The 12353-nt window shown below is 43.5% G+C and overlaps 1 protein-coding gene across 1 annotated transcript; it reads right to left on the bottom strand.

Annotated features, from left to right (window-relative positions):
- Window positions 1-1910: 1910 nt before the first annotated feature.
- Window positions 1911-11329, bottom strand: PURB (purine rich element binding protein B). The gene has a single exon (XM_007981413.3). It carries the CDS (start codon window positions 10952-10954, stop codon window positions 10016-10018), a length of 939 nt encoding a protein of 312 aa, XP_007979604.1. The 5' UTR covers window positions 10955-11329; the 3' UTR covers window positions 1911-10015.
- Between the last annotated feature and the right edge of the window lie 1024 nt (window positions 11330-12353).

Genomic DNA, 12353 nt, shown 5'->3' with positions numbered 1-12353 from the left:
CTGTAATCCTAGCACTTTGGGAGGCCAAGACGGGTGGATCACGAGGTCAGGAGATGGAGACCATCCTGACTAACACAGTGAAACCCCGTCTCTACTAAAAAATACAAAAAACTAGCCAGGCAAGGTGGCAGGCACCTGTAGTCCCAGCTACTCGGGAGGCTGAGGCAGGAGAATGGCGTAAACCCGGGAGGTGGAGCTTGCAGTGAGCTGAGATCCGGCCACTGCACCCCAGCCTGGGTGACAGAGCGAGACTCCGTCTCAAAAAAAAAAAAAAAAAAAAAGTTTGTCCTTTCTGTAACAACATGGTGTCAGATAAGAGAGCTAATTTAGATATATGTTTGCTCTTGTCATTAACTAGTTTGAAGACCTTAATTAGGTCCACTGAGGGGTCTACACAAGGTACCATGGATGTCTAAGATAAGTTAAACATCTGTCTTGTGTAGGGAATAGTTCCTTTTCTTTTAAATTTCAATGGGGCTGCCTCTTGTAAACAGTAAATGTCTGGGCCGGGCGCGGTGGCTCAAGCCTGTAATCCCAGCACTTTGGGAGGCCGAGGCGGGCGGATCACGAGGTCAGGAGATTGAGACCATCCTGGCTAACACGGTGAAACCCCGTCTCTACTAAAAATACAAAAAAATTAACCGGGTGTGGTGGTGGGCGCCTGTAGTCCCAGCTACTCGGGAGGCTGAGGCAGGAGAATGGCGTGAACCCAGGAGGTGGAGCTTGCAGTGAGCCGAGATGGCGCCACTGCACTCCCGCCTGGGGGACAGAGCAAGACTGTCTCAAAAAAAAAAAAAAAAAAAAAAAGGGTAAATGTCTGGATCAGGAACGATGTTGCAAATCAGATTATCTATTGCTTGAATGGAGGCCTGGTTAGTAGCTAGGGAGACTAGTTCTTCCTAAAAGCTTTCTCTTCATTCTCCCGACCCACTAAACTGTAAGTCCCATATGACCGACAACCATATCCTCTACTCTAGTACAATGGCTGGAATATAGCAGCTACCCAACATGGATTACTGAGTTTCTGATTAGCAGTTCTAGAGGGAACTTAAGTTGCATTTTTTTTTTTCTTGAGACAGAGTTTCACTATTGTTGCTCAGGCTGCAATGGCGCAATCTCGGCTCACTGCAACCTCCACCTCCCAGGTTCAAGTGATTCTCATGAGGTCAGGAGATTAAGACCGTCTTGGCCAACATGGTAATACCCAGTCTCTACTGAAATACAAAAAATTAGCCGGGCGTGGTGGCACGTGCCTGTTATCACAACTACTTGGGAGGCTGAGGCAGGGGGATCGCTTGAACCCAGGAGGCGGAGGTTGCAGTGAGCTGAGATTGCACCACTGTACTCCAGCCTGGCAATAGAGCAAGACTCTCTCTCACAAAAAAAAAAAAAAGTTTCAGCTTCTAAAATGATATCTACGGATACAGCCTAGAAAGATAAAACCTCCTTGCGGGTATTCAGTAAATTTAAGTGTAAAGGGTGTTTGAGAATCTCTGGCCAGGATAAATGGACACAATTCAGATTTTTTCTTAAACATTAGGGCAAGAAAAGGTTGGCCTAATTTACCTCCTAAGCAATTACAATGTTGATAAACAATGAAGGAAGACTTAGCAGTTTATTTCAAGCCATTGTAAACGATGGAAGAAATTAAGGGAAGCAAGTGGCTGTCTAGGTTACCAACCAAAGCATAAAATTAATTTGCAGTTTTGATTTACTCCACAAATTGCCTACTAGAAAAGGGTTATGGCAACCCAGAAGTTCTAGAACAGGCTATATAGTTCAGATGAAATGTGCAATGACTTAAGTCATTTTAAGTGGGAACTCCTGATTCCATAACCATTTGTGAGCCCCAACAGATGGTATTTCCTTCCCCCATCACCACATAATTACTGAGAGACACAAGCACAAGATTGTCATTCACTTTTCTGCATACTTTATTTGTTACAAACATACAATTTTTTTTTAAATATAGACTGTAAAATTCCATTTGCAAAAGTCTATTGTAAGGAGTGCACACCAGCAGGAAGGATTCTTAAATTTTTTCTCTGTGAGTTTTTCTGTCAGTTTTGCTAGTTAGTGGTAAATACGGGACCCGCCATTTTTACAGACCAGTCTGAAGCTTCTGACTGTATTCACATTGCTCTTTTGAAGCAGCCCTGCTCCTCTCAAAATTGATCAGAATCTGAGCTTCAACCTACAGGCAGTGAAATCAACAGCCCGTCTGGACTCTGCTTTTGAACGGTTTTCAGGAAGTGTGATTTCTGAATGGGTACTGCACTTCACAGATTTGAATTGCCCATGCAGCTCTATGTTTGTTAAAGTGCATTCTTCTTTAAAAAATAAGAGGAATAATCTTTACTCTTTAACCAAGGTACTTAAAAAAATGAACTTTTTGGTCTCTCAGCAGATATTCCCAAATTGATCCTATCACTACAAATTTTAGTGTTTTATTTACAGACATTTATAGGGTTACAGGTGGAGGGGACCTTATAAAATTAAAGGTGCAGCTTCTCTTGAAGCAGAAATCAGTTCTACAAATTCATACATAAGAATACACACTTGGTTTACAATGCATAAGCATGTGGGTATTTACACAGAGATTTAAGACATCCCCAAAAAACACATTTTAAAGTAATTTCCAACCTAAACTCTAATTATACATCTAGATCAGGAAGCTGTCTCCTGCTATCAAGATTTGGTTTTAATTTATTCAAATTATTTCTGTAGATTCTCTACTGGCAGGACATCAGTCCCAGCTTTGGAGTGAATAATCTAGTCTAAGGAAGCCACTGGTAGATATTATGATTGGCAGTGAAGATTCCTATAGAACGGAAAGTATGTTATCTGGAAATAGAAGACAAATTAATGTTTAAAAATGATCTTGGAAAAACATCTGGAGGCCCAAAATAATAAATCCCTACAATTGTTTTAGAACTTCAAAAAAAGTCCAAATACACTGACAATCTTAGTTACTATTCAAATATTGATAAGTCATTGAAAAATAACTCAGATTTACTTGTCTGCTACCGAAATGTGCAAAACCATGGACTCGTTGGCAGTTTGTCCCATACTGACTTAAAGCCAGTTTCTAGACTTTTTGCTCAACCTACTGACTTTCAGAAATTCAGAGAGTAGGCTGGGCGTGATGGCTCATGCCTGTAATTCCAGCACTTTGGGAGACCAAGGCGGGCAGAACACTTGAGGTCAGGAGTTCGAGACCAGCCTGGCCAACATGGTGAAACCCCGTCTCTACTAAAAATACAAAAAATTAGCCGGTCGTGGTGGCTCATGCTTGTAATCCCAGCTATTTGAGAGGCTGAGGCAGGAGAATCACTTGAGCCCGGGAGGCAAAGGTTGCGAGCTGAGATCACGCCATTACACTCACTCCAGCCTGGGCGATAAGAGTAAAACTCTGTCTCAAAAAAAAAAAAAAAAATTCCAGAGAGCTTTTGTACACAGGGGTGACATGTGGGCTGAAAGAAGGGTTTATGTCTAATATCTTATCAGTTCAAAATGAAACTCCCAAATTCCTACAACACAAATGTGTTTAATGACATAATCCAGCTCTTCAATTCTCTTGGGATTCTCCCTGCAGTTATGTCTCTGAAAAAGGAATTTAACAAGAGAATAAACAAACCACTCACCATCCTATTTCTAAATATAAAGATTCTTCCAACCAGCCTGATCTTGCAACTCAGGGTTAAGACTGGGGATGAAATATTTGGCTTTAAGAAATAAGAGATGGCCTAAATGGATATTCTGGAAAAAGTTAGCTATTGAAGTGTTATTTAAGGTAAAGCGGAAAAAAGGACAAACTCATGCTTTCTGCAGTATCCTAGTGGACACTGAATAGGGCTATTGCTTTCTTTCCAATACTGTGGGCCCACATTTCATCATACAAAAAAGACATAATTAGTTCTCTTATTCATGTCAATGGATATTAGATATAACACAAGGAAAATGAAATTTGCTTCTAGACTCAAAATCTGTTGACACTTAGAAAGTATAATTATACTTTTTAATTAAACTGTTAGAATCATCTATGGAGAAAAATGAGTTTTAGCTTCCAATAAAGCTCTGCTCTTATTAGAAATCATATTGGGCAGTGAAACTACCAATATGGCAGTTGCTATTCTATTGTTTTAACATGGCTCTACCTATCCCAATTGGAATGTCTAATTCAAGAGGCATGAATTAGATTTTCAAATTAAATGATTGTGAATAGAGGTGATTACATTGATGGCATATTTCCTATTTAGGAAATATAAAATACATTCATGAAGGCCTTACTTGGATCACGGGTACAGTTATCAATTGGGAATCTCTAAGGTAATAAGTTTTCATGATGCAATTTTATTATTTTTTCATTTTCCAAATCTAATTTTCAGTACTGATAATTGGACAATTGTTCAAGTAAGAGTCTGTTAAATCCGTCAGTAACAAAACTGAGTTTTAAGACTGAAGGTTGGGAAAGGTGACTTTAAATAGCAAAGTCAGACATATCAAAAGAACTCATTATTCAAGAGTCCAGCTATCTGCTGAAACTTCTAGGGGGCTAATACTTGAAAATTAATGACTTTGTTTTTTCTAAGTTAAAACAGGGAGAAATGAAGTTATAATTTGCCATTTCCACCTTACATTTGGAATTTATTTTTTTTTTTGAGACGGAGTCTCGTTCTGTCACCCAGGCTGGAGTGCAATGGCGCGATCTTGGCTCACTGCAACCTCCGCCTCCTGGGTTCAAGCCATTCTCCTGCCTCAGCCTCCCAAGTAGCTGGGACTACAGGCACGCACCACTATGCCCGGCTAATTTTAGTATTTTTAGTAGAGACGGGGTTTCACCATGTTGTCCAGGCTGACCTGAACTGATCTGCCCGCCTTAGCCTCCCAGAGTGCTGGGATTACAGGCGTGAGCCACCGCGCCCGGCCACATTTGGAATTTCAAATGGGGCATATGACACATATTCTTTTTTAACTATATTTTCTTAAGGTAAATGTGTTTTTTTTTTTTTCTTTTTTCTTTTCTACAAACTATCTCCCACCCTCCCCAGCCCCACCCACACACCCATTATCCAGTATACTGAATGGGAGTTGTAACTCTTTAGGAAGACAGCTAATTGATTTACAGTACTCTAAAACCAACCCTGAAAACTGATAATCTCATTCACTTACTATAACTTCAGTGCTGTGGTTGACAGAAAAGAAAAAGTTACCTTAAGGCTCAAGGGAAAGTAACTTATTAAATTGTGAATGCAGCATTGTTTACTCTCCCATCCATTGGAAACTAGCAAAATGCATTCTGGATCAATAATACAAACCTTCTAACATTAGCAAAGATTTCTATTCTTCTTACACAGAGTTAGAACAATATTCATAAGCAATTATCTAAGGGAGCCTGAGAAACTATGATCCACATCACACAAAGATTTCATGTATTTCATGATCAAAAAGTGCTTTATCTTTGAGAAATGTCAGGGTTAAAATGGAAATATACAATGTAAAGTCACTTGACATTTTTTCAAGTCAAGTACAAAGTAGAAAAGGAGCAAAAAGATGGAGGCTCTGCTCTCTGAACAGGCCTTATGCATGTGACTTTTAGGGTTTACGAAATTAAAATTGTTTTAAGAATTAAAAATAGTGGGACTTTACACCACTATATTCTAAAACCTGAGATTGGACATCAAAACAGTCAACTTTGTTATTCATCAGAGCAATTCTGATACTTCCTAAAAATAGAAGATAACTCAACTGAATTAACTCCAGGGTCAAAAACATTAATTTTCCCCAATCAAAAAGGAGACCGATCACTAACATTATACCAAGAGTGCTGCAGAAAGACAAACTCTCAGCAAATGAGTCATTTCTACATAAGCAAAAAAGTCACTTTTCTCCTTCCCTTTCTCACTGATCAAGGCCACACTATTTTCAAATGAATATCTACTGAGAGATCAGTTGTGCATTGGATAAAGTACCATAATTGGGTTAAAAATGAAAACAAAATTTACAGTGAAGAATACTTATGTGCATGGCTTACACACTCCAGCTTCTCAATTTCATCCACCTCAAGAGCAAGATAGATGCAAAGTCACCTTGTGTAGATTACATTCTACACCCCTGTAAAGCCAGTCAAGGTCACATTTAACAAAGCATCTTCAGCAACTACAGTGCCTGAAGTGTGCAGCCATTTACAGACCACTCAATATGAGGGCATTATTATAACCAGCCTCTTTTGCCCACAACCCTGCATTTTCAGATAAGACAGGATAATTGTTTTGTTTTGAGAAAACTGAAGCTTGAATCTCTTAAAAGACCTGCAATTTACTGCAAAGTAATCCAGAGGTAACAAAGGAAGCAGGAGGTTAATGGCTGCCTGCACCAAAAGCCTCTCAATCATTTTGCAGTAAATAATTATGGAAAGTGATGTGACAAGTAGCCATGTGTGTATCACAGCTACAGTCATTTATACCACCTACATGCCTCCGATAGTTACATAGGGTGTTTGGGTTTTTGGTTTGGTTTTCACTTTGATTTTTGGTGCCATACAGATTTATATTTTGTTCTGTGCAGCATATGCACTGAAAAACTTGCTGCTGTTCCACTTGCTGAAATGATAGGCAGGGACAATAGAAACCAAAACATAGTAGGAAGAGTAGTAGGATCTCTTCACAGATTTTTATTCTTTTGATTCTGTTCCTAAAATTTGGCTTTTCTTCTTTGTAACTATGGTAGTTTGGGAAACAAACCTTCTAACGATTATCTGAAAAGTTTTAGTTTCCTACTTCTCAGGAATATGACTATTTTGATTAGCTGGGATGTTTGCCAAGCTTAAAAAAAAAAAAGGCTCAAAATCATTCATAGCAACAACTGAAAAAAAAATTGGTTGTTTCCCATGTCTGTACAATCTGACTGGAATTAACAAAGACCAGTTCCTTTAATAAACTATTAATAATATTTACGAATGAATCCCTGTGTTTTGCAGGTTTCTATTGTCCCTAGTGACTGGAATGAAGATCAGTGAAATGCTACAATTAATCCACAGCCTTCTGCAATCTTCCTGCAGTGGGAAGAGAGGCCATGAACCATCCCTTGCAGGAGAAACAAACCTTAGAGATTGGTTAAGACTTAAAAACCCACCACTATGACATTACCACTTAATCTTACATAGGCAGGTCAAAATTTTAATATAAATTACTTTTGCCAACACATAGCTTATGCATTCTTTGCTCCTTTTTTTGGAGGATTCTCAAATTGATATCTAAAGATTTACATATGATATATTACTGTTATATGGTCTAATGACTAAGAAAAATTTCTCTGGTAACCAAAGCTGATGCCATATATGGTAGTGTTCTTGGCATATACTCTATATGCCTCAGACCACTTCCACATTCTTTCTATTCAGCTAATTATAGCTTAGTAGCCACTGGTGAAGGATTGTGAAGACCCTGTCATTTCTACAGAATAGAAAGGCAAGGCTAGTTACTGCAATTCAGCCAAACAAAAAGAAAAATAAACCAACCCCTTGAAAAGGAGAGGTACTGCACCTTTGCAAAATTGAACTGGCTCACTGCAGCTGAGCAACAGAACCACCACTGAAGCAAGAAAACAAGTTGGTCTATACAGGAATTGTACATGGTTTGAAAATGAAAAAGTTACAGCAATCAACTAATAGCTGCAACCTTAATTTTCATTGCTGCCTCAGAGTTGAAACTTAAACAGTTTCTGCAAACCTAATGCTAGCTTCTCAGCTCCTTTACTAAAACTATTTAGGAATTTGTTCTCCGCAGCAAAGAAATAAACACTCAAAACACATAGGTAAATACAGCAGGACATTATTGAAAACAGCTGCCTTGTAGTACAAAATACAGTACAAGTATACGGATGTCATTAAAACATCAAAAATACTATTGCTCCCATACAATTTAGGAAACATTCTTTGCAACGGAGAAAAATTTAAAAGAAAGCTTTAAAAAAATCTGTTTAAAAATTCTACTGTGGATGATGAGAGTAGAGAAATAGTCTGAAAAGGGCACCAATGTTTGTGGCTCTTCCACTTTTTTTTTTTTTTTTTTAAATCTAAGATCAACAATATTCTGCATCATAATCTATTTTTTTTAAAAAAGCCTAATTTTATGTACACAATTATTTCCCGCCCTCTCAGCCACAAATACATGAAAACCTTTTTGTATATTACTCATTTCCCAATAAATACAAAAAGATTGTATAGATTGAATAATACCAAAATAAGATAATAAAAAGGATATGCAATAAATTAAAAAGGCAGCTCAAATAAGGGGCAGGCATGCAGTTAAAAAAAAAAAAGTACTAAGATTGTGGAGGTGGGGTTACTTGCCTCCTGGTTGAGAAGGTGTCACACAAAGAATACCTGAAACTTTGGAAAGAACGTTAGCTCCCATTCAATTCAAAGTTACCTAGGTCTATGACATTTCTAGGAATACCTTTTGATGGGGTGGGATTAACTTGATTAGTAAAAATCATTTCTACTGAAAATCCATTTAAAATATAGAAGAGGCGATCCTTGAAAACCCCAACTTTTATTCTTGAAAGACAGCTGGATTAACTGGCAAAAGCCAGTTTGTTGAAATTTCAAGATGGTATAAAAATGCTTCCAGGATATAGTCAGCATATTCACGTTAACTTCAGTTCCTTTCACAGATGGATTTCAGCTTCCACCGGGTGCACTGCTTGAATCACTCATCCATCATTTGCCAACTCTGATTGTGAGGTACTGATACAATGGATCAAGTTCTTAAAAATTTTAAAAGAATAAATGATGCTGGAATTCTGGACCTGAGGATCTTTAGTATTTGAACAAATCCACAGATTAAACTGAAGGTAAATTAAGACTTCAGTTTTGGTTATTTCCAACTTTTCCGTGAGGATGTATATTCCATTAAAGCTCAGGCTTATAGCCACACTGTTCCTTTTGTAGGTAATCTTCAAGTTTTATGGTTTAAAATCCAGCCAACCAGTGGCTGTAACAGCCGAATTAGCCATAATTCACTGGCGCGCACAGTGGAGATCTGGCTCTCATTCATACCAAAGCCATTTCTTGGTAATGACCTCCATACTTAGAGATCAGGGGAAGAACTTTAGTGAGCAGCAACCAATCCACTCAAACAGTCTGCCTTGTGCTTTATGCCTGACTTTTTCTTGTGCCTACCTCAGCAACCCCCAATGTAAAACTGCTTTTATCTTCGAAAATTTTTTGTCAACTTTGGAACTATTTTAGTAACGGATTCTACTCCAAGCATTGCTGTCTGAATCCACTGGCATCCCGGAAAACAATTCTGCAAAGAAAAGACATTTGCCTTGGTCCAGGTTCCATGCAAAACCATTTTTCCAAAAAAATGGATCCAATTTGGTTCTGTATTCTTAGATGGCTTCTTGAAATCTTATCTTTAACCCATGATTATCCCAAGTTGCATTTCTTTTCATGAACCTGAACCCTCAGAACTGGATAATTGTAAAGGCCTCTCTTCTCAAGGATTCCATGAAGACCTAGATCCAAAATGCTGATTTCAATGGAGGTGAAGGGATAGACACTGCAAGAGTGAGGCGTAGAGAGAGATATTTTGTGCCAGATTACCCAGGTGCAACCTAAATGCAACTGTTATCAATGGTCTGGGTAACCGGGACGTGTTTCTTGCCCCGGATGCGCAAGGATCTATTCCCTCCAGGGATTATCCTGATGGGTTTAGGAACCTCAGTTGAGAAACAACAGAATCTGAGACAATTTTATGCAGGTGAGGAGATGCTGTTGTCCTCTTTGCAGGTTGCTGTCAGTTCCTTGGAACTTGACTGCTTTTCTCAAGTTGTCCGTCACTGTTCTCTTACGATTATTTCTCTTAACTATATTATGTTTTGTTTTTTTCCCTCTGCGGCCTCCCTGGCTCCCTCTCCACTAGCTCACTGGGGATGAGCAGGAAGGGGAATTCTCTAGCCAAGGGGATTGTGGTGGGGTGGAGGAGGCCTGTAGGGGAAGCTGCCTGTTTCAATCCTCATCCACCTCCTCACCCTCTGACTCTTCGCCGCCGCCGCTGCCCCCACCACGTCGCTCATAAAGCTTATCCCTCTGTCTTTCCTGGATTTCTTTCATCTCATCGGCATACCGGCAAAAGGCGCCTCCGAACTTGCCCCAGGCTTTGAAGGGCACGGTGATGGCATTGCGGTAGGACGGCTTCACCTCGCTCACTCGCAGAAACACCCCGTATTTGTTGCAGCCCACATCGAAGAAGAAGCGCTTGGAGTCCACGGTGATGGAGGTGCCCTCCGGGAGCTCTCCATACAGGCCGCCCCCTGGGCCGCCGGCGCCGCCTCCCGGGCCGCCTGCCAGCTCGTCGTCCTCGCCTCCGTAGTCGTCGATGAGCTTGGCCAGCGCGTCGCGGAACTCGATGAGGCCCTGCGCAGGCAGCGCGATGGTCTGGCCGCTCTGCAAGCCGCCGGGCCCGGGGCCCGCGCCGAAGCCGCCACCGCCGCGGTTGACCGTTTGGCGGATGCGCAGGAAGCGGCCGCGCTGGTTCTCCTTGAGGTCCAGGTAGTACTTGCGGTTCTCACGCACCAGGAATTCGCTCTTGAGCGCGCGCCGCGGCCCGCCGCCCTCCTCGGCGCCCGCCGCCAGCTGCTCGGGGCTGCTAGGGCCCAGCTGCGCGTAGTGCTCTATGAAGTCGCCCAGTGAGTCGCGGAACTCGGCGGCCACCGCCATGGACAGCGTGAGGCGGCTCTTGGAACCGCCCGCGCCCACCTCGGCGATCTTGAGGAAGCGGCCCTTGGCATTCTGCTTCACATCTAAGTAGAAGCGCTTGTTCTGGATGTCCAGCCGCTTCGAGGCCAGCTCCTGCGTCTCCTGCTCGCCGCCGCCGCGGGACGCGGGCTGGAACCCGCCCGGCCCACCGCCGCCGCCGCGCTCGCTGCCGCTGTCGCCGTCCGCCATCTTCTCGGCCGCCGCCTCGCCGCCACCGCCCGCCGCGCTCGCGCCCCCGCCCTCCGCCCTGCGGCTCGCGCTCCGGGGCCCCCCAGCCTCGCCCGCCCGGCTCGCTCACGCGCTCCCGCCGCTCATCGCCGGCCGCCGCCGCCCCCCATCGCCTCCGCGCCCCGCCCCCGCCACTTCCGTGCAGCCCTAGGCACTTCCGGCGCGCGACTTCCCGTGAGGTCACTCCGTCCCGCCCGCCGCGGCCTCGCGGCCGGAAGCGCCCCGGCGGCGTGGCGCAGAGGGGTGACGTCAGGGCACGCGCCGGGCGGGGGGCAAGGTGGGAGTCGGTTAGTGCTACTGCTCGGTTTCTAGGCCTGGGGACTTGCCAGCGTTAGCGTGACACAGGCTCCCGCTGCGTCTGTCGACGCGCCTCTCCCCCATGACACTTCTACTTTAGACTCCAGTGTCGTTCACTTCCCTCCTCGTTTCCGGGGCGTTAGCTGAGCATACTCAGGCTCCAGCCTGCCTGCCCTGGTTGTGTGCTGGGAACGGGGTTCCAGTCTACGCACTATGGCGACAGGGGTGAGGGAGATCCTTTGGAGTACTCGGCAGCGGGTTCTTACCGGCCTGTGGGGTTCCCCAGAGCAGGCACGAGCTCACTCTGAAGGGCAAGCTGCGGTTGGCTTGGCAACTCTGGAGAAGAGCCACCCAGCATAGGAGACGGCAGTGCAGAGGCACCCAGGGCGTGACACTGGGAGCTCAGAGCAGCTGGGGGTGTGTATGCCTGAAGAATGGTCGTAGGTGACACGGTAGGGTGGAATAGATAAAGGAAAGCTATTTGTAGTGCGGGAGAGTTAGTGCCTACTCCAGAGCCTGGAGCCACCACATGTGATCAGATTCACATTTTGGAAAGATCACTGTGGGAACAACATAGAAGATGGTTTAGAATGAGGTGAGATTTGGGATCCAGAGATCAGTTAACTGTCCACACAGCCATATTAAAATGGTTAAGGGAATTGACTCTGCCAATCTTTAGTTTCTTTATCAATAAAACGAATAATTTCTATGAGGTCTTTTTGTTGTAAGCATTGAGGTGTAACAAGAGGCAGTATTGGAATAGTGTTAAAAAGTGTAGGCTCGGCCGGGCGCGGTGGCTCAAGCCTGTAATCCCAGCACTTTGGGAGGCCGAGACAGGCGGATCACGAGGTCAGGAGGTCGAAACCATCCTGGCTAACACAGTGAAACCCCGTCTCTACTAAAAAATACAAAAAACTAGCCGGGCGAGGTGGCGGGCGCCTGTAGTCCCAGCTACTCGGGAGGCTGAGGCAGGAGAATGGTGTAAACCCGGGAGGCGGAGCTTGCAGTGAGCTGAGATCCGGCCACTACACTCCAGCCTGGGCGACAGAGCGAGACTCCGTCT

This window comes from Chlorocebus sabaeus, chromosome 21 (assembly GCF_047675955.1).
Source record: "Chlorocebus sabaeus isolate Y175 chromosome 21, mChlSab1.0.hap1, whole genome shotgun sequence".
NCBI lineage: Eukaryota > Metazoa > Chordata > Mammalia > Primates > Cercopithecidae > Chlorocebus > Chlorocebus sabaeus.
Note: the sequence above shows the minus strand (reverse complement) of the source record. Positions and strands in the feature narration are given on the sequence as shown.

Bases quoted from the DNA above. Each gene is read 5' to 3' on its own strand.
- PURB (XM_007981413.3), bottom strand. From the start codon at position 10,954: ATGGCGGACGGCGACAGCGGCAGCGAGCGCGGCGGCGGCGGTGGGCCG.